Source organism: Lactuca sativa, chromosome 5, assembly GCF_002870075.4.
Source record: "Lactuca sativa cultivar Salinas chromosome 5, Lsat_Salinas_v11, whole genome shotgun sequence".
Taxonomy (NCBI): domain Eukaryota; kingdom Viridiplantae; phylum Streptophyta; class Magnoliopsida; order Asterales; family Asteraceae; genus Lactuca; species Lactuca sativa.
In genome coordinates, this window is record NC_056627.2 from 332,200,054 (window position 1) to 332,227,499 (window position 27,446).

Sequence of the window (27,446 nt, forward strand, 5' to 3'; positions counted from 1 at the left end):
TTGTTAGCATCCATTCAACGGTAAAAAGTTGCTACCTTGATCTCTCTTTTCTTAGGTCTCATCTTATGGAAGAATATGGTCACTTTTGGTGCAAAAAGGATGTCATAGTCGGATTTGGACCTGTCATAAGGATATGGTTCCAGATCTGGACACCTCTAGGTCTTCAATGACATAAACTTGCTCACTTTATCCAGCTTAGGCACTTTTCCATGCACTAAAACCTTGTAGGAACCTTAGTTTTAGTGTTTTTTCTTTGTGAGGCCTTGCATGTACGTAAAGTTTGCAACTTACATGGTAGCTACACTACAAAGGGGTTGGATATGTAGTTTGGAGCCTTGGACCTTAGTGGAAAGGACTAAACACAAAAAGGGCTGAAGGGACTCAACGAGTTGCTTAACCAACTTGACGACTAGGATAGGGTTTACCCGTTTCGGGAATATGAGTGATTTCGGTGAAGGATTAGGGTTTTTGGTCTGCATGAGTTTTCGGTCTTTTGGACATTGAAGGAACTCGATGAGTTACTCAGGTGAATCGACGAGTTGACTCGGGATTTCGGTTGTATGGACTCTGAAGGAACTCGGCGAGTTGCTGGATGCACTCGACGAGTTGAGGTCAACATAGACTGTTGACCTTGACTTTGACCAGGGTTGACCTTGAGGGTGTTTAAGGTATTTTGGGATTGTGACAAGTTAATCACATAATGATTATAGGCAGTTGAATTGGAGTTGTGCGTTGGGATTTATCTAATCTTATCTTGTCAGTTCAACATTCACGAGAAGTGAGCCTCCTCACCATACCAATAGGTCGAAGGCACCAAGGCCGGCTCATTATGTGATATGTGGTATGGTAGTTAGTTATGCTAAGTGTTATGCTAGTGATATATGTGATACTTGCAGGGAAGACCATCGGGGGAGCCCATGACACTTAGATGTAAGACCATGTGGGGGAGCCCATGGCTTTTCAAGTAAAGACCATAGGAGGAGTCCATGGCACTTAGATGTAAGACCATGTGGGGGAGCCCATGGCTTTCCAGCTAAAGACCATTGGGGGATTGCATGGAACTTAGGTGTAAGACCATGTAGGGAAGCCCATGACATCCTGGAGTAAGACCTTGGGGGAGCCCACGACGTCCTTATATGTTTGTATGCATGGATTATATGCGGTTTATGTAGATTTTATAGCTAATATGATTATGTAATTATGTGGATTGTGTGGGGTATGCTCTAGGGAACTCAGTAAGCCTTAGCTTACAGTTTGTGGATTTGTTTCAGGTACATCTGAGCCTAAGGTCAAGGGCAAGGCTTGATGAAGCGACATGCACTCTCTCTCAGATGTTTTTATGGGACGCTCTGATGATTGTAGTAATATTGTGTTATGAATTTGAAAACAAATGTATTTGAGATTTTATGGTTTATGGAAAATGTTTTTGACTATTTAAAAATAAAAATTTTCTTTTGAAAATTGGGTCGTTACATGAATAGTTTTTATTCCTACTTAATATGTGGTGCATGTTTTGGATTATAAGTGACTACTAATATGATGTTATATTGTTAGCAGGATGGAAACCATGTAAAATATTAAGTATATAATGTTAATAACATACTCCATCTGTTATAGAACTAGGAAATATGATGGACAAATGAGTGAAAGTCACGAAGATGCACCTTTAGATGTAGATATGGAGAAAACTAAAAGGTATGTTTTGTTGTTTTATTGTTTTATATATTTGTTATTCATCGTTTAATGTTGTTTGTTTTAAATTATGTTTTGGATTCAACTTTGCTATAAGGAGGAGGTTGATGAAGATATGTATCAAGAAAAAAGTTCCTTGCAAATTGAGGAAGATGAACAGGAAGATCTTAATCGAATAAAGGAGGAAAGTAGAAGGCGTAGACAGACCATTCTTGAAAAGTACAACACTAAGTCACTAGTGCCACAATTAGAGGATACATGTGCGGTTTTTTTCTTATTCTTCCCATTAGAGCATATTAGAAACTTATGAATCTTATTTGTGTTGAATAATCTTTTAGTTAATGTATTTACAGCTAAAGAAATTTTAGGGACTCTTGAAGGTCAAAGGGAATCGTTAGATAGTAATACATGAGACACACCATTTTTAGTTGGAAGATCTCCTCCACAAAATGGTAATTCTGGTGTTGAGAGGACATTTGGTACATGTGGAATTGAAGAGGGTACTCCAAAGGTGAGATTTATTTTTCTTTTTTCTTTTTTACTTAATGTGTAGTAATGAATTGTTTTTGATGGGAATCACTGAGTGAAAGATCAAATGGTGATGTCATATTTTGGGAATCTCCACCTCATGCACGTAAAAGGGTAAGTCTTGGTCTTTTATTGATGAGTTTCTTTACTAACTTTCTGTGAAATGTTTAAGATCAATGACATTGTATTTTTCTTATTTGAATAGAAAAAGGAAAGATCAAATGACATGTTCTCTGATGATATATTTGGAGAATCACCAACTGGAGTACGAAAACCTATAAGACACATACTCATTATTTCAAAAATCTCATAATAGATTTTCATGTTGTGTGTGCTTATGTGGTTTTGTTATATCATCAGGGAAAAGGAGATGGGTTAGCCATTCAAAGAAGCGGTCTTTAGGATAATTGGGATGATTCAGAAGGTTGCTATAGTAAGTATATCAAAATATGTCTCTTAAAAGTTTTACCCTCTATTATAAGTTTTCGGATTTACCCTTTTCACACATGTAGGCTACCGATTTGGAGAAGTACTTGATAACCGACAGGAAGTTCTTACAACACATGATAAAGGTGTGTTTTCAACAGTGGTTCGTGCAAAAGATTTGAAAGGTTGTAATGCTCTAAAAATTCCAACCCCAGTTTGAGCTTTTCAAAAACATCCCAATTTCATTAAGTTATTACAAAAAGGTTGTAACGCACTAAAAATTCCAACCCCAGTTTGAGCTTTTCAAAAACATCCCAATTTCATTAAGTTATTACAAAAAGGTTTTCAATACATTTATTATCAGAGTATTCCTAGAACCATATCATAAAACATAAACACGAGGAGCGGTATGATCACGCCTTTGCCTTTCCATGGTCTCCTGAAGTACCTAAAACGTTAAACCATAACTGTAAGCCCGAAAGCTTAGTAAGATACCCCCAAAATACCAACCACATATACCATACACATAACATATGATAACATAACATAACAGAACAACCATGAACTTCGGGTCTACTGTGTGACTGGTCCGCCGCACCGGGCCTACAGTCCACCTGGTGCACCCTCCGAGTCTAGCTAGATACATCGAGTCTGCAGTGGGGTTGGTCCACCTGCACCGGGCCTTCAACCTACCTGGTCCACTCTCTGAGTCTACAATATGACTGGTCCGCCCGCATCGGGCCTTCAGTCGGCCTGGTCCACTCTCCGAGCCTCGGCACGTCTGGTCCACCCTCGTGGGGCCTACAGCCTATCCGGACCGCTCGTTGGGCCTTCGGAATATCCGGTCCGCCCTGGGTATGTTGGCTTACAACACAAAGCAGGACCTGCCTCAACCCAACCCCAGTCAACCAACCATGTGCACATAAACATATAATCATATAACAATTAATCACCAATCAACCGATCTAGCAGATCACATACATAACATACTCTAACCAGGTACCGACCTAACCGGTCACTAACATAGCATCATCTTATTTTCCAGGATTCCGAACTTAACCAGGTCTCTAACATATACCATCCTAACTACCATGATGCAAACATATAGCGAAGCAATAACATAACAACTACTCGGATTTCCATTCGATAAAGGGCCGACCTTGGTGCCATAGACCCTGTCGATATAGTGAGGATAACTCACCTCGCAACTGCTGACTGAAAAGATAAGATCATGCTGCTCCAACCTCCGACACGAACTCCACCACTGATCAATACCAAAAGACTGAACTCAATAAATGCCAATAATTACCAAAATACCCCTGGAAGTCAACTGGTCAACTCTTGATCAAAGTCAACCTTCCTAACTGACTCTACTCGCCGAGTCAACCCGCTGACTCGTCGAGTCCCTATACTCAGAAACTCCTAATCCACGACTCAACTCGCCGAGTCACCCTAAGACTGGCCGAGTCTAACAAACTATGAGTCCTTTCTCGCTCAACTCACTGAGTCGTCCCTCGACTCACCGATTCACAACTCAACCAAAAGGTTAGGACTTCATGACCAGACTCGCCGAGTCCAAGAACAGACTTGCCGAGTCCAAGGCAACATTCAACATACTCGCCGAGTTGTTCTTCCAACTCGTCGAGTTCCTGCCTATCTTCATCCAACTCGCCGAGTCCACCCATGCAACTCGCCGAGTATCTCCAGCTCTTAACCTATGTAGTGGCTTTCTAAGCCATGCTGGGGCTCAAATCCATAGATCTATCCTTCTTCAAGCTATCCCTCACATAAAGTTGCAAACTTTACGTGATATCAAGGAGATATAAACTCAAAACACACTAGGGCTTGGGTTTTAGACAAAAGGGGCTTCACCAATCATCCAAGGACTGAAACTTTATGAACTTAGGACTTAAAAGAGGTTTAGATCTGAAGTTTCAGCTTCAGATCTAGCTTCTTTAACATTTCCCTTAACCAAGGAAAACCCTAGCCTCCACATATGAATGATTCTAGAAGAAAAGGTCAAGGTAACAGCTTAATACCTCACAAATGTGCCCCAAACTGGAGTGGGTTTTGGATCCACACGAAATCCTTGATGGTTGCCTCTTGCTCTTCAAGTCTCCTCCACCAAATTCACTTCTCAAAGCTCCAAACACTCTCCAAGCTCTTACTCGCGGCTATTAGGGTTTCTGGGACTCAAAGGGAATGTAAAGAGGCTGAAGAGAGGGTATTATGTTCTTTATATATGGCACAAACTCCGAATTAGGGTTTTTCTCATTCCAGCACCAACTTGCCGAGTCCAGCCTCCGAGTCGCCGAGTTGGTCACTTAACGCGTGACCAGAATCGCGACTCGACTCGCCGAGTCTATCCATCGACTCGCCGAGTCAGCCTTCCTTATTTACACTAAGAACCCTGAACTAGCATTTCTGAACTCGGGGTGTTACAAAGGTGGATCCACTGACCTAGAAGAAGTGGCAATAAAAATCATACGCAACAATGACAAAATTAAGATGTTTATTTGACTTGGTGAATGAATGAATGAGACAATGAGTATGTCGATTTTATGGCGATGTTATGTTAGGTATAAAGCTTGATTAAAAGAACTGGTGATACTGAATAAGTTAGTAGGAGCTGACATGGAGGACGAACGCCACTGTGTCCGGTTCGGTTTATTTCTAATTTCAAGTATCAAAATCATTTAAAGTTAATAGCATACTCCATTATCATATTTAATAATGTTTATATGTCTCTATTATTTTACAAATTTATTATAGGTTTTTCAATTTAATATCATGATACCAAAGTTTAATCACATCTGATTAAATACATATAATCACATATGATTAAATACATGAAACAAACTATTTAATCGAAAACAAAAAATTAATTATGTCCATATAAATCATATGTGATTAAGTACATATAATCACATGCGATTAAATACACAACAACAATTATTTAATCGATAACGCCAAAACGAATCCTGTCAACATAAATCATATTTGATTAAATACATATAATCATATGTGATTAAATATACGAGAACAATTATTGAATCGAGAACGCAATAACGAATATTGTCCACATAAATCATATATGATTAAAAGCATATGTGACTAATATCATTAAATACATATAATTACATTTATTAAATGCACGAGAACAATTGTTGAATCAAGAAAGCAAAACGAATCTTGTACACAAATATCATATGTGATTAAATATATATAATCACATGTGCTTAAATACAAGAGACCAATATTGAATCGAAAACGCGAAAATAAATATTGTCCATATAAATCATATGTGATTAAATACATATAATCATATGTGATTATATGAATCCAATCACGTACGATTTATGTGGACGATATTAACTTTCGTGTTCTCGATTCATTGTTCTTTGTCCACTTTAATCATATGTGATTAAATGTATCTAATCACATATGCTTTTATTTGGAAAAAAATGAATCTTGTCTATATAAATAATACGTGATTAGATACATATAATCACATGTGATTACATACATGAGAACAACTATTGAATCAAGGATGCCAAAACAAATCTTCTCCGCATAAATCAGATACGATTAAATACATATAATTACATGTGATTAAATACACGAGTCCAATTATATATTGAACTGAAACCGCAAAAAAAAAATCCACATAAATCATATTTAATTAAATACATATATCACATGTGATTATATGAAATCAACCATATATGGTTTATGTGGACAAGATTCATTATCGCGTTCTCGATTTAACAATTGTTCTTTGCCAACTTTAATCATATGTGATTGAATACATATAATCACATGTGATTTTATGTATCTAATCACATATAATTTATATTGACAAAATTACATTTCACGCTCTTGATACAATAGTTATTCTCGTGTAATTAATCACATGTGATTATATGTATTTAATCACATATGATTTATATAGACAAGATTCATTTTTCCAAATAAAATCATATGTGATTAGATACATATAACCGCATGTGATTATATATATTTACTCACATATGATTAAAGTGTTGAATCTTTGTTCATGTTATTCACATGTTATTAAATACATATAATCATATATGATTTATTACAAGAGAAAAATTATTGAATGGAAAATATGAAAACGAATATTGTTTATGTAAATATATTTGATTAGATATATATAATAACATGTGATCATTTCTATTTAATCATATGTGATTAAATACATGTAGTCACACATGATTTATGCCATAATATGCATTTAATCACATATGATGTTGGTGGTTGTAAGTCGTGGGTGGTGGTGGTGTGGTAGAGATAGGTGGTGGTGTGTGGAATTACCACTGAATCAAAAATACGAAAAAAACTCGTTGATTTATACGGACAAAAAAGAATCTTGTTTGTATAAATCATATGTGATTAACAAAAGATTAACCATTGAATCAAAAATGTGAAAACAAATATTTGTTCACATTAACCATATGTTATTAAATACATATAACCCTAAGACAGTTGTGCACCGGTGCTAGTGTGGGATATTAGATGTCAAGAGATTTTTTTGTTGGATTGACGAATGTCTGGCTTGTGGGAGCAGTGGATCAATGATGATTTGTATGGAAGTCAAGTGTGCATTTGAGGCCTTTTGGACCTAGTTTTCGGATTTAGGATTGGTTGGAACTCACGTTGGGGATGCTTTGAGAAGTCATTATGCGTGATTGGGAGGTAATCTCAATCAGGTATAAAAGATTGGTGTGACAAATGGATGATCATCACGCTTGGGTATGGTCTTTGGAGTCTAGACCGATGAGTTTCCAGCCTTGTGAAGTGCAATGATTGAGTTGGTTCCCAGTTTAAGTGGATTTTGTTGGGTTTTAGTTCAAAATTAGTTTCATAAAACTCATAAATATGGAAAACGAAAGTCTTTAAATTTCGAACTTAATAAGCTAGTTACAACCCACCACGGATCATCTTGCAAGTTATAGAAAGATTAAATACCAACCAAAGAATAGATGAATAAATAACAACCTTTGTAGTTCTTTGGGTCCTCTTGGGAGGCTTGGAAGGTGATGAAGAATGATGAACTTTAGAGACACCAACAATAACTCAACTTGATGTAGAATGCTAGTTCTTTTGTGTAAAACTCTTGTATAACTCTTAATCTTTGAACCAAACTCAATTATGGTTCAAATAGAGCATAATATAAGCAACAAATCTTCAAATGTTCAAAGAAAAATAAGAGAGGAAGAGGGAAAAGGGTGCTCATGATTTTTCTTCACTCTCACAAGAGTAGACCAAAAATGCAAGCAACTGAACTGTAACATCCATAAAAATTGAGCCAATTTTTACCTTTTTCAACCAATTAAAAACCATTAATTATTGCAAAGTGTTTTCAAAATATTCCCATGTTAGAGTATCCCAGAAATCAAAATCAAAAAATGTGAGGAGTTGTACGATCACGCATTTGCTTTCCCGTGATCATCTGATGTACCTGAAACCAAAACTAAAACTGTAAGTCCAAAGCTTAGTGAGTTCCCCCAAAATACTGATACATAACAGATAGCACACATAATAACAACATGTAATGGGTTCACAACTCTACAGACTGGATTACCCCTGAGCCCACAGTATTAGTCTGGCTTGCCCTTCAGGCCCACGACTCATATCTGGTTTGCTCCCTCAGTCCTTAGATTTTAACTAAATGACTAGCCCTCAGTGCGAGTCTGGTATTCTCTCTTGGCCCCCAGCTCGCATATGGAATGCTTAGGAGTCCTCAGTATAAGTCTGGCATGCTCTCCTTGGCCCTCAGCTCATATCTAGAATACTCCAGGGTTTGTTGGTCAACGCACGGAGAAGTGCAACCTAAACCCTACCACATAACATGTCGACATATACTACTAACTATGCATATATATAATTAGGCCATATAACTGGTAATCCTACAGGTCTACCAAACTATTACAACAACTAGCACACATAACCACTCTCGGACTTTCATAATAACTAGCATGCAATACTAACTCATACCTGACATATCAATAACTACTAGGATATCAAATCCAATGGGTCGGCCTTGGTGCCTTAGACCCCTTAGTATAGTGAGGATAACTCACTTCACAGGTAGCTTGAAGTGATAAAGTCAAACTCCACCAAATGCAGCTCCAATTCCAACACATATATCCACCAATGATTCCATTCAATAAATTCCCAATTTACCAAAATACACTCAAAAGTCCAATTGGTCAACCCTTGGTTAAAGTCAAAGTCAAAGTCAATAGTCCATGTTGACCAGACTCGTCGAGTGTAGCTAAAAACTCGTCGAGTTCCTCAAGAACTCAGGAAGTCATAAAACCCTAATTGATTCACCGAGTTTCCAACCAACTCGTCGAGTCCATGCGTGTCCATCTGTCTGGGAGAACCCTAATTGACTCGTCGAGTCCTCTTGCTGACTCGCTGAGTTCTTGCAGAACCAGACACGGGCAACCTTCATCCTACTCGCCGAGTCGGCCAAGCGACTCATCGTGTTCATGCAGTCAATTTCTTATACAAATCTTTTTAAGCCACCATAAAGCTCCATATTGCAGATCCAACCTCCTAGGACATGGTTTCCACGTAAAGTTGCAAACTTTACGTACATGCATGGTCCTAAATGCGAAAACTAGACTAAGGGAAAGGTTAACTAAAAGGGAGAGGCCCAAGCTTGCCAAATCTCATAACTATATAGCTATAGGGACCAAAGATCTGAAGTTACAACTTCAGATCACTACTAGAAAAATAGCCTTTTACGACGCGCAAACAATGACACGCGGTAATTTACGATATGCAAAAGCGTGTGCACTAAAAATAATGTCATCTCTTCTAAAATTTGAAGGATAGAGGACACGCATTTGTGCGTGCCTTGAAATTAGTGTTAGAAAAGAAAAAAATACGAACACGGAGGGTGCTTATCTTAAATGAGTGTCCTCTTCAAATGTCGCTTTATATTTTTTTTTGCTTAAACGCGCGTTTTTAAAGGGGGAAAACGAAATCGTCTGAAATTCTAAAATTTTGGAGAACCCCGCTTCTACCCTCAGTATCTCCCTTCATTCACTCCTTCCTTCTCTCTGGAAACCCTAAGCCACCGCCACCGCCACCATCACCACCATTGAACCTTAAAAGCTCAATCCACACTTCACGCTTCTGTGATTCTCTCTTCTTCGGTTCTCTAATCTCCAATTTTAGTCTGAAAACATCAATCGACCTCCGATTAGAAACCCAAAAAAATAGAAAACTCCACATTTTCGAGAGTGTTAGCGCCGATGCTCTGGTGTACCTTGTCACCGTTTTATAATTCGTCCGAAACTTTAATTTTAGCAAACCCACCAGAACCCTAGGTCTTGGATTTTATGCTTTCACATCCTTCCTTCCCTAGTCGTATGTTATTCTGAATCCTTATTTCTTTTCTCTATCATGAACGCCTCTCTATCGCATCGCTCTACTCACCTTCGTCGTCTTAGGCTATTACGCCTCCATCATGGTCTCTGTGCTCATCGTATAATCATACATGTCGCCTCTTCTCGTCATTCTGCTCCTTGACCCTATGCAGGTAATAATTTTTTGTCTGATTCCATCTCGATATCAATTTTCTAACCGCCCCACTGTTCCAGATGGCCTCTGTTATGTTATCGAGTTGCCAATTTCCATTAGCTGGTAAGTTTTGGCACAACAATTTGCACTCATCTTGCCTGTTCTCCTCTTTGTGTTCTCTCGATCTCAATATATGTTCTTCATATTCTGTTGAATGATGTTTGTTTTGAATTTTGATTTTTACTATGAAATTGAGGGTTAGCTTAATGCAGTTTATAATTGTTGATATCGAGCCTACGACGTGTTTATTTTTACTTTTTCCTGGTCCCCTTTATCTTACTAAACTATTTGCTTTTTATGTTTTTGATGAATCTTGATTTGTAGGAAGGATGAATTAATGTTGACAGAATGGTTTTATTTTATTTTATTTTATTTTTTATTTTTTTTATGAACACCACTTGTTTGATAAATTTCCCCAATGAACAAGCAAAAGTACAATTGACTAATTCATCAATGGCATTAATAATCACACTCTGATACAACATGCAAACTAAGGCAGATATGTAATCGGGTTTAGGAATAGGGAGGTGAAAATGGAAATAAATGGAAATGGATGTTTATGTTTCTATGATGACTATCTTTTCATGTTTGAAGTTGTTGGCATATGGGTTTCTATACGTGCTAATGTTCGTGTTTCAAGTGTTGCAAGAAGGTCTACATGAGAGGCTTTACAGGTTTGGTTAGGTGTGGGCACACCTGGATCAATGAAGGTTACTGACTGTGAGTGTCCATTTAGTATCTTATTTAGTTCCAGAACATGTTCATTTTTTTATAACGAAGCTCCATTTTTGAAATGATTAATGACACAGTTAAATGTTGTAATTGTTTGACCTTGATTATAATGGATGATATTGATGAAGACGAACAGGATGCAGAGTAAGAAGACAAGGTGGATAGTGATGATGAGAGACAAAAGAAGAAGAAAAGCAAGAAAAGGTAAAATCAATTTGACAAGCTTACATTTTGTAGTGAAATCAATTTGACAAGCTTACCTTTTGTTGTGAATGCATGGTTGCCTTTTTTCTTCATATTTACCCTTTTACCCTTTTAAACTGATATATTTTTTATTTTTTTTAAACTTTCCATATGAATCTGTCAGGAGAGTAAAAAATTTAAGCGACTAGAGAAAGCATCAATAGATTTATTTCTTCATTTTTTTTAAACTTTCCATATGAACCTGTTGAATCCCCTACATGCCTTGTCCATCTTCCTCAAGGAAACAAGACCCCAATCAGGTGGCCTAGAAGCCGAGACCAGGTAAAAAAGTTTGACTTTTTTAATATTTTATTAAAAAAGTATGAATTCTTTTAGAAAACAGATACCAACATATTGGTATTTCAATATAAGGTCTGGTTGATTGATCGAAAGTTTCCAATGATATCAATGAAACTTATAACTAGTTTAATTGACCTGAAAAGTCAAACTTCTTAACGATTGGTGGATTTTCATTTTTTAACTCTGATTCTGATTATATCATTCAGGTATGGTACAATAACGTTCCACGCACAAAGCTGGCTGAGGTCAAAGGGCATCAAAATTGGGTCAAAGTTACAGGAGAATATCTTTCTTTTCCAGGGGGTGGAAATCAGTTCAAGAATGGTGCCCTTCATTATATCGATCATATCAAAAAAAGTAAGCCCATGCTTCTTTCCTATTCTCCCATATATAAAAGGTTGTTCTTGTAATTTTCTGTGAAAATAAGATTTTTTACTCGTAATATAATTATAGTCACTTCCTGATATCAAACGGGGTAAAGGAACCCGTGTGATACTAGATGTTAGATGTGGAGTAGCTAGTTTTGGAGGGTATCTTTTTGAGCAAGATGTATTTACAGTGTCGTTTGCTCCGAAAGATGAGCATGAAGCTCAAGTGAAATTTGATCTTGAGAGGGGTATTCCTGCCATTTCAGCAGTCATGGGTACCCAAAGATTGCCTTTCCCTAGTAAAATCTTTGATGCCATTCACTAGGCTCGTTGCAGGGTCCCATGACACATTGAAGGTGATTCTTCCATGCACTCTCTTTTTAAAGTCTCCGTTAGTTACACAGTACACAGTATACTGTAAAAGTTGATATATATATATATATATATATATATATATATATATATATATATATATATATATATTCAGGTGGAAAAGTTCTATTGGAGCTCAACAGTCTCTTACGACCTAGTGGGTATTTTATTTAGTCTGCTACTACAGTTTACAAAAACAATACAGAAGATGCTGAAATATGGAAAGGTATGTCTAAATCAACAAATTATATATAATCACATTGAATGTTTGATTAAATTGTTATGTGAAAACTTGTGGCAGCTATGTCTAAATTAACAAAGGCTATGTGTTGGGAGCTGGTGGTGATTTATAGTGACAAATTGAACCAAGTTGGTGCAACAATATACAAAAAGCCAATTTCTAATGAATGTTATGACAACATACAACAAAATGATCCACCTATATGTGGAACCAATGATGATCCAGATGCAATCTGTTAAACTTTCTAGTTTTTCTTGATACAAAGTAATATTCATTGCTACCTAACCTAATTGTGTTAATACATATACAGGAATGTAGAACTTGAAGCATGCATGCCTAAAGTCCCAGTTGATGAATCAATTAGAGGAACAAAGTGGCCAAAAACATGGCCTCAGAGGTTGGAATCACCACCTTATTGGTTAAAAGCCATAGAATCTGGAGTTTATGGAAAATCAGCTCCAGAAGACTTCACTGCTGACTATGAACACTGGAAACGTGTTGTGTCTAAGTCATATTTGAATGGTTTAGGAATTGATTGATTTCTATCAGAAATATCATGGACATGAGATCCATCTATGGAGGGTAAGTAAATGAAGTCTTCTTGTCTTGATTCTTGTTATATTCTTATTGTTGTTGTTGTTAAATGTTTGTAAATTTGTTGTTGCATTGAAAGATCTAAATGTTTGGGTGATGAATGTGGTCCCACTTAATTCACCAGATACACTTCCAATTATATATGAACGTGGACTCTTTGGGATATATCATACCGGTGTGAATCATTCAGTACTTACCCACGTTCATATGATCTTCTTCATGCTGATCATCTTTTTTCAGATCTTAAAAAAAGGTATACATCAATCATCAGTTTCTCTTCAATGTACTTTTGTGGAATTGTTTTTTTGTAGCATTCTATATTTTGTTTCTTGATGAAGCTGATCATATGTTAGATATGGGATTTGAGCCTCAAATAAGAAAAATTGTGTAACATACAGACATGCCTCCACCTGCTGGAAGACAAACAATGCTTTTCAGTGCCACTTTTCCTAGAGAAATCTAGGTTTTTAATTTTATTTTATTAATTTGAATCATTTTAATATATATTTTTTTAATTTTTATAATGTTCTTACACAGAGAGTCACATCTGATTTTCTTTCAAGTTATATATTTCTAACTATGGGACGCGTTGGGTCAAGAAACTGATAAAAGAAGCCACCTTATTGACCTTCTTCATGCACGAATAGATAATGGATCTGGCAAGGTACACCTGTACACTTTTTATAATTTTTTCATTTCAATATTTTTAATGTAATAGATAATGGACCTTCTTCATGCACGAATAGATAATCGACCTTCTACATGCACGAATAGATAATAGATAATCTATCTGATTGTTGTGCAATTTTGATGTTACCAATGTTGAGCTAAGTAGTGAAGTCTCACAATCCATGTCTGGATTAGTTTTTAGCAGGTACTTATGTTTTCCTTCTCTACTTTTTCCCTCTTCTATTTCTACCTTTTCATTTTCTCATTGCAATTAGTCTATGCTCTTATTCCTTACTGCTGTAAAACCATTATTTGGGTAAGTAGTTGGTTTTGTTATATCTTTTACTTGACACATGTAATCTGCTTAATGGTAATTTAGATCCATGTCTCCAGAATGAATTCTAGTGGCAGAGAACACTAGAAGCTGCTATTTCACTAGTGAACACACATGACAAGTGGAAGGCTAAAGTCATATATGGCAACATCGATAGGTAAAAAAAATTTGTTTTTTATGAATTTTTTTGTGTTAATGTTGATTTGCAATTTGATAATTGATATTTGATACATGTCTTTTTGCAGCATGTTTGTACTTGTTCCAGGGTGTATTGCCCATGCTTTCTTCTTACTAAAAAGAGATATGTTGGTTACAGTTATGAGAAGCCTGATCAAGTCAAACCTTTCTTTAATGTTAAAGGTGTTGAAACTGTTTGCAGAGATACATGTGAAGCTGTATCCAAAACCATGGAGTCTTCCTTAAAAACTATTTTGAAAATCAAGATATTAGTACAGTGAAGTCATACACGTACTAGAGAGAAAGATTGTGTAACTAAGCTTCTATGAAAAACAGAGGGTTCGGATGGATGAAAAAGGAAGCAAGTTCCATGGAGATTCTGATGATAATAAAAGAGGAGGTTTATTGACATATATACCCTTTCTAACATACCAAATCTATAAAAAATAAAATCGGTTAATAAAATTTTGAACTTTTTGAGTATTGTTGCAGGGGTGGATAATCACAAAGGAGAGAAAAATGGCTAAAGCAAACCGATCAACTTCTGAAAAATTTGCTAGATTGGTAGGTTTAAAAGTAGGATGTCCTAATCAGAATTAATTTTAAAAGTAGAATGAAAATAACAAGTGATTTTGTGTTGTGTTTACAGGGTTGATGAAAGCGAATAGGTCTGGAGTTAGAAGAGGAAAAGAGAGCTCAAGCTGAAACAGATAAGATGCTGCAAATGCAAGTGTTGCATTCTTCATTTCAATTGTTACTATGAAACACATAATAGATTAGATGAATGCAAATTTATATATTGTAAGAAATAGAATTGTATGATATTAAATTTTATGCAATGAATTGTTTTTTTGTATATGGTATTTTATTTCTACTATGAGACATTAAATGCAAAATTAATTTAAAAATTAATAAATATATAAATATTTTTTTAAACATTTAAATTTACGATACACAAAAATGTGTGTCATCTTCATTTATGACATAGCCTTTCTTGACAAGGGTTTTAATGATACGCATTGCGTGTCATAAATGCGAGTCGTAAATGCGCGTTGTCCATAAACGACGCGCAAAAGCACGTCGTGTCTCGTTATGACAGGGCCTTCCTTGACGCGCATTTGCGCGTCGTCTGAGCATTTTACGACGCGCAATGAGCGTCATAAAGGCCTTTTTTCTAGTAGTGGATCTTGCCCCAATACTCGAAATGATTCCTAAATGTGCTAAAGATGGCCCTAAACCCAAACATGAAGAGATCTAGCTAAAGATAAGCCAAGGTAACGACTTGTTACCTTCAAAATAATGCCAAGATGAAGTAGAGTCAGATACACAAGCTCCTATTTGCTCCAAGCTTCTTATACCTCACACCTTCTTCACAAAATGCACCAAAATCACTCTTTAAGCCTTACAATCACTCTAGAACAAGGTTAATAGCGATTAGGGTTTCTCTTAGCCGTCAAGGGGGTGGTAAAGGACATGATGAATGGACTTTAAGGTCTTTTAAATAGGGCGCAAACCCTAAAATTTAGGGTTTCATCTCCCAACTCCTACTCGTCGAGTCTGGGTCCTCCGAATCGTCGAGTATATCCAATAATCCACGCGGGCAAACTCATTCCTACTCGACGAGTCAGGGCATCCAACTCGTTGAGTAGACCTTCCAAAATGAACCCATCGGTTTATACCTGGGAGTCGGGGTGTTACATGAACCCATCGGTTTGGGTTTAGGTTAAAATTATTGAAAATCGATACTATCGGTTTGAGTTCGATTTTAGGCCAAAACCGACCCAAGGAGGAGACCCTACTCACGTAAGGTGTGCGTTTATGTTAATTTCATGGAAGCAGACTATTGCCTTCCCGCGTCCCAGTTTAATTGAGCTTCTGTCACATTATTATATTTACTTGACTCAGTTAAAATCTCATAGTATGTTGAAGATAATTATCTTTGAGCTTCTCTACAAGCTACATATGTGTTACTATCCGTAAGACTATTTCATGTGTTTTATAGACTTTCCTCAAGTAAATAATAGTACACGCTCCTCAACCATAAAGAGAGAAACTAAAAGTGTTGCTGATTGGAATACTTCATCTAGGGAGTGGAAAGAGGAATTCTTGTGGTTTACGAGGAATGTGTACCTAACCAATTTTTTGTGGAATTTCCCTAACAATCAAGTACCTGGTAGTTCATCTAAACCATCTCGCTACAAAAAGGAATATGTATAGAATATTAGGATAACTAAGGGAGGATATTCCTAAACTAGTTCTTGATATCATCGGGAGAAGCACTGAGTGGGATTTCCTTCATGACAATATGATGTTTTGGCTATATGGGTTTGAGACCTTTTATGGAGAATTCCCATGAAATCTTTTGCATGATTTGGTTGCATAGATGATTTGATGATGTTGTTAGGATGATCGCATCATCATATAGTTGGAGACAATTAATATCATTATTATGTCAATAAATAAAGCGTGAGTGATTCGAGCAACAATGAGAAAAACAAATAATGGAAATATATTCATAAAAGCATTGGTTCCAGAATTGTGGAGCTTGTTTTAATCCATAAAGTTATTTGATAAGAAGGCATGCATGGCCTGAATAAGTTGCATGGGTGATAGAACCCACATGTAGACGATCTTATGCAAGTGACCATGAAGAACATAACTTTTAACACTACATTGATGTATTATCCATGACATGCCTTGTATCGTTCGAAAGATCCATCCAAGTATGATTTGAAACAATAAATTTGCAAAAACGGATTATGTTAACATCGTGTGGTTTGTGAACAAATTTCTATATATGGTTGTATAATAAATCCTTTAAATTTATCTCGCATGGATATGTGCCAATTGGTGTCATTAAGTGTCTTATTTTGATTACAAGGAATCATGCACATCGTTGTTGACACTTGTAGATTAAAAAGTTGTTGATCATTGAAGATTTCACGCATGCTTTTTGTGACTATAGTTTGTTAGGAGGTGATCTAGTGGGAGTTGCTATTGGAAACAAGGTGTCAGGAGCAAGGGTATGGACAACACATATGAATAGGGGATTGGTGCATTGTTGAATGCAATGAGTAAATATATAGGGGTTGTGGACGGAATATTGTGAGTAGTTTGATCCAGTCGAGGGAAATGTTAATGGAGGGTTTGTGCCTTGTGGCATTCCTTGGGGAAGGAAGGGTTTGATAGCCATAGGTTGTGAAAAAAAGATGATCGGAACGTGTTTGTTTATGGTTAGAAAACCGAGAAAAGAGACTCGATAGAGTTTGTATAAGGATTTGGGCATGGTTGATGGGAAAATAGAAATATGGTTTCATCTAATATAATGTTCCGTTTTCACAATGAAGGGTCGTAACATTTGTATCCATGGTGATTGGACGAGTATGCAAGAAATACACACATAATGGATCTTTGCTTGAAGTATATGAGTTGGTTGCGTAAAAAAGGGAAAACACAAACAACCAAATGTCTATAAATGGTTATATGTAGGGTTGTGGATCTCACAAATGCAACACAAAGATTCACACTGTTGATTTAGTTGAGTGGTCAAGATCTCATAAAAGCAACACAAGAGAACACTGTTAACTTCAAAATAGCCCGCTTAGACTTCTTCGCCAAACAAAACCTCGAGGATAAGGGTCATTCTCATGGGAAGGGTATTGATACGAACCACCCCACAAGGGCCATCAGAACACGGAAGACTACGACTAGCTATTTGGAGTAGTCCAACCATGTTCTGCCCTAGAAACCAAGAAGTGGTCAACGACCACCGCATCTTCGGTTATCTCAATTATGCATGCATGATCTAGATATGTTGCAATGTAATCATGTTTCCATTTCTTGTGCTTACAGGAGTTAAGTGTTATTAATTGTCTTGTAAGTTTGTTTTTAGAAATGAATCAGAAAATTATCTCAACAAATCTATTCTCTCTAATAACACTTATGGAGGCTGACATGACCACCTCGAACTAGTCTATATCAAACACACATCATAGTAAATATTAATTTATAATATTTAATCTTAATCATCAGAATTCTAAGATCCCATTTGAATAAGATGTTAACAATTGTAAAGATTCGTTATCAATAATTATAGCCATAGGTGTGCAGTGTGCAACATGTGCAATTTTGTAAAGCACTCTAAAAGTGACGAACTTACACCCACAACACCAAATAAACAAAACCAGATAACCAAAATTGACCTAATGAAAATTTTCGTGATTCGACTATATATTATCATTCCATCTATATTTTTCAATAAAATAAAACCTATAAATTACAACGCACACTCTTTTTACGCAAGATTGACACAATAACACCAATTTCACACACCGTTTACTCGTTTGGATTTTCTTTCTCTCTCTCTCTCTCTCTCTCTCTCTCTCTCTCTCTGGGAGCTGTGGTTACACACACAGTTTCAGTGCGGCGACCTTTGCCATGGCTATCGCAGCGGCAGTTACTATCGTCCCTATTGGCCTCCTCTTCTTCGCCTCTGGCCTCATCGTTAATCTCATTCAGGTGTACTTTTGACCTTATCATTTCCCTGTTTCAGATCACTGGATCGAAATCTTGTTAGGGATTTGCTCAATTTTAGAATCTTATACCCTTGGGATTACGCGAGTGTTTGATTGCAACTTTATTTGTTCTTGCCTCTTACTAGATTGGTAGTTTTTTTCGTCTGTTTACTGAAATTTTTACTAAGATTCACTCGTTCGAGCTTATATTATACCGCTGAATCTCACTAGGTGCTATTGGTTACTCTTGATTTACTATTTTTAGGCTATTATTTATGTGACTATACGGCCATTCTCGAAGAGTATATTTAGAAGAATCAACAGAATGGTGGCGGAGCTGTTGTGGCTGGAACTTGTGTGGATCGTTGATTGGTGGGCAGGAGTCAAGGTAATGATGATGTTGTTGAAGTTCAAAGTTTTTAAATTACTTATTAAGTTTATCTGAAAATCCGATTACTCATAGATCAGAAATTTATTAGGGCTTTTTGATGCTTACTGTTTTCTTTGTTTGAGTTTTAACATCTATGTTTACATCGATGATGCTATTCAAAATTAGGGCTTTGAAAGTTTAATTTACTGCATAGGGTTTTCAACTGTGCATTCATTTGCATTAAGTGATAAAAACTGAAATCACTGAATGAATATAGTTTCTTGTAGCCTTTCATTTGCTTTATTGTGTAATTGAGAACATCAAAAAAAGTTCATTCGTTTTCTCTCTATACTCATCACTAAACTGTAGTTCTAACCAACTGCAAATCAAATGCTAGCTCCAACTGCTGTTTAATTGACTTGTATCTGAATTTTTTAAGTTAGGTTGAATATCTTTGTCATTCCATATTCTTCTAAGACACATGCCTACTTTTTTCTAGTAGTTTCATTATTTACCTAAAACCTCCTATGCATTATCATCCTTTGTGGACCATATATACACATAACAATATATTATAAATGATTCTTTTCTTAAGATTTCTATGGTTGTTTTGATGCAGGTTTGTCTGTACACAGATCCTGAAACTCTAGAAATGATGGGTAAGTTGGATATTGTAGAATGTGTTATTGCTGTAATTTTTGATTTTGGCTTACCCCATTTGTCTTTACAGGTAAAGAACATGCTCTTGTGATAGCTAATCATAAAAGTGACATAGATTGGCTCATTGGGTGGGTGTTTGCTCAGGTGATTATCAAACATACCCCTTATTGTTGTCTAATTATTTATGTGTGCTCTTTACTAATAATATTCTTTAAATTGTTTTGTAACAGCGATCAGGGTGTCTTGGTAGCACATTGGCTGTCATGAAAAAATCATCAAAATATCTTCCAGTAAGTATTCAAAAAAGAAAAAAATAAAGGTGTTTAATTTATATTTTATGTGAAAAATAAAGGTGTTTAATTTATATTTTATGCAGGTGATCGGTTGGTCAATGTGGTTTTCTGAGTATCTTTTTCTTGAGAGAAGCTGGGCTAAAGATGAAACTACTCTAAAGGTATATAAATTATAATCACATCATATTTTCACATTTATTATATAACTTTTTTATTTATGTAATGATTATATTGCAGTTGGGACTTGAGAGGCTAAAAGACTACCCTCAGCCATTTTGGTTGGCTCTTTTTGTGGAGGGGACTCGGTTTACTCAAGCAAAGCTTTTAGCAGCTCAAGAATATGCATCTTCATTGGGATTACCTGTTCCTAGAAATGTTTTAATTCCACGAACAAAGGTAGTACTATTTATCCATCTATTTCTTTTCTTAGGTTTTTATTTACTTAATATTGTTATTAATATGTAAAATGTGATATGTGTCAGGGGTTTGTTACTTCAGTGAGTCAGATGAGATCATTTGTTCCTGCTATTATTGATATGACAGTTGCTCTTCCCAAAGATACAACTCCACCAACAATGCTCAGGCTCTTTAAAGGCCAGTCTTCTGTGGTAAGCCTCTTTCATTCATTTCTTTATTTTGCTATATTTTTTTTTTTTTTTTTTTGCATTTTGTGGATGAATAGACAATGGATTTTTTGTTTTGTTTTGTTTTGTGTAGATTCATGTGAAAGTGAAGCGTCATTCAATGAAGGATCTGCCAGAATCAGACGAAGCTGTTGCCCAATGGTGCAAAGATATATTTGTTGTGAAGGTGAGTTTTTGTTTATTTATATATATGTACATAATTTATTTTTTTATTAAAGCTTTAATTAAATCATATATATCTCTATATTTACATTTACAGGATGATGTGCTAGACAAGCATAGAGAATTAAACACCTTTCCTGATTCTGAACTCGTTGACATTGGCCGACCATTGAAGTCTCTAGTGGTAACAATAACAACTAACTGATGACAGAAAAAGACAAGCATTTTAATTTTATCCATTTATTTAAGCCACTCAAGTATATTTTTTTAATATATAAAATAACAAACAAACAGGTGGTGGTTTCGTGGGCATGCTTGATTGTATTCGGGACGTTCAAATTCCTGCAGTGGTCAAATCTGTTGTCTTCATGGAAGGGTTTGACTTTTGCTGGGGTTGGGTTGGCGGTTGTAACTGTTTTGATGCAGATATTGATCCAATTCTCTCAGGCTGATCGGTCCACACGCGCAAAGGTGGCCCCCGCAAGGTCCAATGGTAGTACTAGTGTCCAAGACAAGCAGCAGTGACTGTTACTGTTATGGACATCCTCATTTCCTTCTTCATCTTTTCATTTATCAACAGACGTGGGTGTAATGGGTATTGTGTACTGTGTACTGTGTAGTAAAGATTAAATAGAATATGCTCTGCTATTATGTCCTTGTGATGAATAGGTTTCAATCTATCTTGTTACATTTTAGGACCAAATGAATTCTGTTTGCTTTGGGTTGGGTTGGGCCAATAGTTATAGATTCAAAACCAGTGGGCAGCTTTGTGTCTTCTTACGGTGGAAGGAATTGGCTGTTTGGCGGGGTAGACAGTGGGTGGTAGCGCTGGCTGTGAGTTGATTCAGTTGAGTTGACAAGGTGTTGCCGCTGCATTGAAGCCAGGCGGGTTTTCTAACCTGTGACCATCTTTGACCATTGACCAGTCAAAATGTTTTTTTTAATAAATATTTTACATATATAATTACCCCATCCACCTTATAAAAAACCCAATCGCCTTCCGGGAAAAAATCCCAATATCGAATTCACCTTCTCCAATTCCATTCCATTCCATCTTTCATTAATAACATTCATTTTCTCTCTAACTCCATTATAAATGGATTTCCGTGACAAATCCAAACAAGACAGTTCTACCTAAACAGGCAACGGGCAAAACAAAGCACTCCCCAAGATTTTCCATTACCGTTTTGGAAACCCAAAACCCAAACTACCCACACTCACAATACCAACACTATTAACAATAATATAACCAACTCCCAATGCGATTATCATATAATCAATTCCATCTTCCGCCAGATAATACCCATTATCTGCAACAATATAAGCAATATTCTCAATTGCTTTCGGAAACCTAATACCAATATTCTCATCCTGATCTCTTGCAATTGCATGAAAAGGAGAGACAAAGCAAGGACCACCGCTAGTCGGAGAAGGAGATAGAATCTGTCGAAAAATCTTACTTAATGCCTGACCGCCACCCTTTCTCGTCGAACATACCTAAAAACCTAGATTAAAAACCTCCCCCCCACCCCACCCCCTTTTATCTCTTACACACACACAAATCTGAAAACACGAGCACCTCATTTCTCACCATAACTAGGATTATAATATCTCACCAACACCTTATCTCTCAGACCATAACTGCCTCAATCATAAACGACGGTGCCGCCAGGGGATACTGATGAAGATACATCATAAACGACAGTGGCGCCGGGGCTACTGATGAAGATAACACAATGGTGCTAGATTTACTGTAAGAGTTGTCGAGACATCATTCGTTGGTAATGACGATACTAAGCTTACCAACTCACCACTTCTTTGTCTCTCAACATCTGGCTAGGGTTTTTTGGATCACCACCGTTTGCAGATCTGGCTCAATGACAACAGACAAAGGTGGTGTCAGTTTCTTATGTGTGAATGCCATGGATGAACAAGATGAACACCACCATTTTCATCAGAGCTAGGGTTTGCAAATCTACAGGATATATATATATATATATATATATATATATATATATATATATATATATATATATATATATATATATATATATATATATATAAGGGACCGTTCACTTAAGATTAAAAAAAAATAAAGATCTTGAAGTTCAATCTCAGCCACATATTTCTCATTTGCTGTTCTAACGCGCGGACGTCCGACAACAGCGAGGCATGCCTAATCATATATGATTATACATGTTTATACGTATATGCTTAATCATATATGTCTATTCACAGATTGAGTAATCATATATGATTATAACGGTTGGTGGCAGAAGAGATGATGGTGGTAGAGCTGACGGTGGTATAAGTGGCAGTGGTGGGGTCCCCTGGTGGCAGAGGTGGTGGTGGTGATAACGGTTGTGGTGAAAGGGAAGATTGTAGAGGTGAAAGGAACAGACGACGCTACATAATCATTTATGATTATAACTGACCCGCCGTGCCGGTACGCCGGAGGGTTAGAGCGACAGTGATGATCTCCGGCGAGTAAGGTTGCACCGTCGGACGAACAATGAAGAGAAAAATGGAATGGGTGTGCTAAAGATAGGGGTGTAAGTAGGGTGGTGTTAGATTTCTTTTTTCTTTTTCTTTAATAAAAAATAAAAGAAAATGGAAACAAATAAGGGCAAATTATTCTTTTTGACTCATTTCAAATTTGTCGGTAACCAAAACTGCAATAAAAACTTATTTTCGACCAACAGAGTTAGTCCAAAACTTTTTAGACCAAAGTGGTAATTTTTGGTTAACCATATGGACCAATTTCACAACTTTGTATGTCTTTTTTACCAAAATAAGGAGTGAGACTCTGTTGGTTTATGGGTTTGTCTGTTTTCTTAAATCACTTTCCTCGGTTTGATTTTTTTTTGTCCAAATTTAAAGTCGAACCAAACCTTAGTCAATGTTTCAATTTTCCAAACATAAATTACAAAGTTTCAAACATAAAATTCTAAAATTCCTTAAATAAAGATCTATAATTTCATACATAAAATGATAAAAATATACTCGTACTAAGTTTAACTTTCAAGTTTCAAACAAAAATATAAAACATGAAGGTCAAAAGTTGTTCCTAATGGTTTGTCAAACTCTGATCTCATTTATACATCAAGAAAAATTAATTAGTCATCGATCACCATAAGTCTACAATAGAACATTTAAAAGTCAATATATAAAATAATTGCAACTTACATAAGAAAAGTCAATACCATCTTACCATCTTCAAATTTCTCAAGATTTTCAATGTTTTCTTCTCTGATACTAAAATTATAACGGCTAAAATGTATTTTATTTTATATTGATAATTTAATATTTTTATTCAATATACAAAATATAAAATATATTTTTTAATTTATTAATTATTACAGTTCGGTTATTCAGTTTGGTTTGGTTTAAACTTCATGAGACCAAACTCAAACCAAAAATCAATTTAAAAAATGAACTATAATTCCGAATCTTATTACTTTAGCACTAATGTCTCATTATGTTTTAACGACAAATTTAATATATTCATAAACTACTTTTTAGTTCGCCTATGTCATAAACGAGATTTGAACATTCGACTTCAAATAAGTAGGACAACATCTAATATCATTAGGTTAAAATTAGGCTAAAAGGCGTTTGGTTCAATATGTTATTCTCATAAATTGATAATAAATCAAATATGTTACATAAACTATTCATTTTTTTTACTAAATAAATCGATATAAAAATCTATTTTATTTTCACAGATGGGTAAACATACATAAATCCTTTGCATAAAGAATTTGCATAAAGAAATGCCAAAAAAATATTTGGTATTCTTTTTTTTTTAATCAAGGGGATTTTTTTTTTCCTATCAAAAGGGATTTCTTTCTTTTTTTTTTTTTCAGTTTCATAAACAAGGATGAAGTTGATTACAGTTTAGGGCCGATGCACATCATATGAATCAAATATGTTCCATAAACTATTCACTTTTTTTACTAAATAAATCGATATAAAAATCTATTTTATTTTCACAGATGGGTAAACATACATAAAGCCTTTGCATAAAGAAATGCCAAAAAAATATTTGGTATTCTTTTTTTTTTAATCAAGGGGATTTCTTTTTTTTTTTTTCTATCAAAAGGGATTTTTTTTTTTTTCAGTTTCATAAACAAGGATGAAGTTGATTACAGTTTAGGGCCGATGCACATCATATGCGAAGAAAAAGATAAAAACATAATAAGGTGGCAAAAAAACGCCGTTGCCGGGGATCGAACCCGGGTCACCCGCGTGACAGGCGGGAATACTTACCACTATACTACAACGACTTTAATGTTATTGTTACTTACTTTTGTTTAACAAACCTTTTTCATAGAATCACAATAACAAACAAAAACTTGTTTCAGTTTCCAATATCAAGACAAAAACTTACAGTTCATCCGGATTGTATTACAGATATAATGGCGTGTAAGATCAAGTATAAATAGGACACTTCTTTTTATTTGTATAGCATTTTACACCATTTGAGATCAATATTGTAGTATTGCATTCTCAAAGTGTCAAAAATAGTAAAATATTTTTAAAATAATTTCATAAAATATGAATAAATATTTTGCAAAATATGAATAATTTCATAAAATAATAGAATTTTTCAGTGCAAGGGACAGAAAATTAATTTTACAAAGTTCAAATTATTTTACACACTTTTGTAAAATATGTGATCATTTATGATATCAAACTTCCCTTTTTTTTTTGGTAGCAAATCCCATTTATAAATCCTCATATAAAGTTAAAGACAAATACGAAAAAGAATATAAATTTCAACATGAAAAATATAAGAAAGATTTAATTGAAATTACAAATAAACATTAGATTTACAAAAATTAAATGTTTAATAATTCATACATCAAAACAGACTCATAATAGAAAGATACAATGCCACAGAAAACAAAATTATAACATACGAAAAAACCAATCTTCCAGAAATCTCCGGTGATTAGATGTTCAAAAAATGAAATCAATTACGGAAGAAAGCAACTAAAGAAAGAAGCAGAGATGTTCCGATCATTACGCCAGAAACCTGGACGGAAAAGGCAGCTCCGGCGTCAGGAGAAGGTGCAGGTGCCGTCGCTTGAGCAGACACGGTGGCTGCCGCCGAGATTGCCACGAGGGCGACAACAGAAGCCTTCTTCATGATGTTGCTAACTTGCGCCATTTGTGATTCTGAAGACTGAAGACGGAGTATGTGTGTAGATTGATTGTAGCGTGTAATGTGTTTGTTTGGTAATGGTGGGTGAAGAAATTGTGATGAAAGGTATGCGTTTTAAAGGAGAAAGTTAGAGTGCATGACAGCCGAGCACGTATTTGATATTCAAGAAAGAAAGAAAAGAGGCTTCAAGCTTTTCACATTACATGTTCAATGTTGTGCTGGCACATCTTTCATTATTCACCCTTTAATCATGGACTTGTAACATTTTGCTGTTATTCAAACCAATTTGAAGTTGGACACCTTGTAATTTAGAGATAAATATAAAAAGTTAAAACCCTACCATATGATTTTTAATATTTAAATAATATATATTACCTATTTATAAAATATATTACATTTCTGATTACTAATTCTCTAACCCTTTTTAAACAATTCTCATAGCTTGTAGGTTACTATATCATGTTATATACATTTTTATGCTTTATCTAGTTGAACTTTATAGTTGGCCATTTATATCTATCCTTTCAAATTCATATATTTTTATAAACAGTCCTCGTACTCATATTAAATGGTTACATATATCATATTAAATGGTTACATATGTATTAAAATATTATTAATATCATCAAATTGTTGAAATAGTGTCTAAGGCTGCAACTATATTAGGCAAGTATTTGACCCGGTTGTGCATGGTCCTTTTGGGTTGCCTTCACCATAGCAACTTGATAGGATGATTTATTAAGAGAGAGTAAATATTATTAGTATATTATGAGAATAATATAAAGAATAATATATTGTTATTTGATTAATATAAGTCATAGAATTAATTGGAATTAATTTGGTGACTTAAAGAGATTAATTAAATAAGAGGGTATAAACTGTCAATTGTTTGATAGTTAAACTTTAGACTGTAAATCCATATAGATATGGATTGGACGGATTCTAGAAGCTAAGGATTGCTTCAAATCGTCCAAGAGTTATCTAAGGAATGGATTTGGATAGCCTTAAGAGAAGATTATCCAATTAGGGTTTAGGTTGTAACCCTTAAGGAGTCTACAAGTATAAATAGACCCTATGGCATAAGGAAATCGGCACTTTGTCAAAAGTATAGAACCCCTGGCCGATTTCCTCCCCTCTCCTCTCTCCCAAATCATCCTCCTTGCTATTTGGTGTTTGTAAGCCATTAGAGGAGTGACAATTGTGACTCTAGAAGCTCCAAGACAACAAGATCAACAAGGAATTCAAAGGTATGATTCTAGATCTGTTTTAACATTGTTCTTACACCTAAATAGTCATTAGAAGTCTTGGATTCAAAGCATGTTTAATTAGAAACCCTAGAT

The 27,446-nt window shown here is 35.4% G+C and overlaps 1 protein-coding gene, 1 non-coding gene and 1 pseudogene across 2 annotated transcripts; 2 read left to right on the forward strand and 1 right to left on the reverse strand.

Moving 5' to 3' along the window:
- The first annotated feature begins 1,639 nt into the window (after positions 1-1,639).
- Positions 1,640-14,951, forward strand: LOC111901392 (probable methyltransferase PMT24; annotated as a pseudogene).
- A 3,640-nt stretch (positions 14,952-18,591) lies between these two features.
- Positions 18,592-21,642, forward strand: LOC111901340 (1-acyl-sn-glycerol-3-phosphate acyltransferase 2). The gene is made up of 11 exons (XM_023897198.3): positions 18,592-18,814; positions 19,076-19,198; positions 19,800-19,839; positions 19,911-19,984; positions 20,071-20,130; positions 20,217-20,294; positions 20,371-20,529; positions 20,616-20,741; positions 20,851-20,943; positions 21,037-21,123; positions 21,234-21,642. The coding sequence occupies exons 1-11, from the start codon at positions 18,734-18,736 to the stop codon at positions 21,462-21,464; spliced, it is 1,152 nt and encodes a 383-aa protein (XP_023752966.1). The 5' UTR covers positions 18,592-18,733; the 3' UTR covers positions 21,465-21,642.
- A 3,511-nt stretch (positions 21,643-25,153) lies between these two features.
- TRNAD-GUC (transfer RNA aspartic acid (anticodon GUC)) lies at positions 25,154-25,225 on the reverse strand. The gene has a single exon. It is a non-coding gene; the product is annotated as a tRNA-Asp (tRNA).
- Positions 25,226-27,446: the final 2,221 nt, after the last annotated feature.

What these genes read in the sequence shown, in the direction of transcription:
- LOC111901340 (XM_023897198.3), top strand. Translation starts at nt 18,734, where the DNA reads ATGGCTATCGCAGCGGCAGTTACTATCGTCCCTATTGGCCTCCTCTTC. An exon ending in ATTGGTGGGCAGGAGTCAAG is followed by an intron (nt 19,199 to 19,799) that starts GTAATGATGATG and finishes GTTTTGATGCAG; the next exon opens with GTTTGTCTGTACACAGATCC. An exon ending in TTGGGTGGGTGTTTGCTCAG is followed by an intron (nt 19,985 to 20,070) that starts GTGATTATCAAA and finishes GTTTTGTAACAG; the next exon opens with CGATCAGGGTGTCTTGGTAG.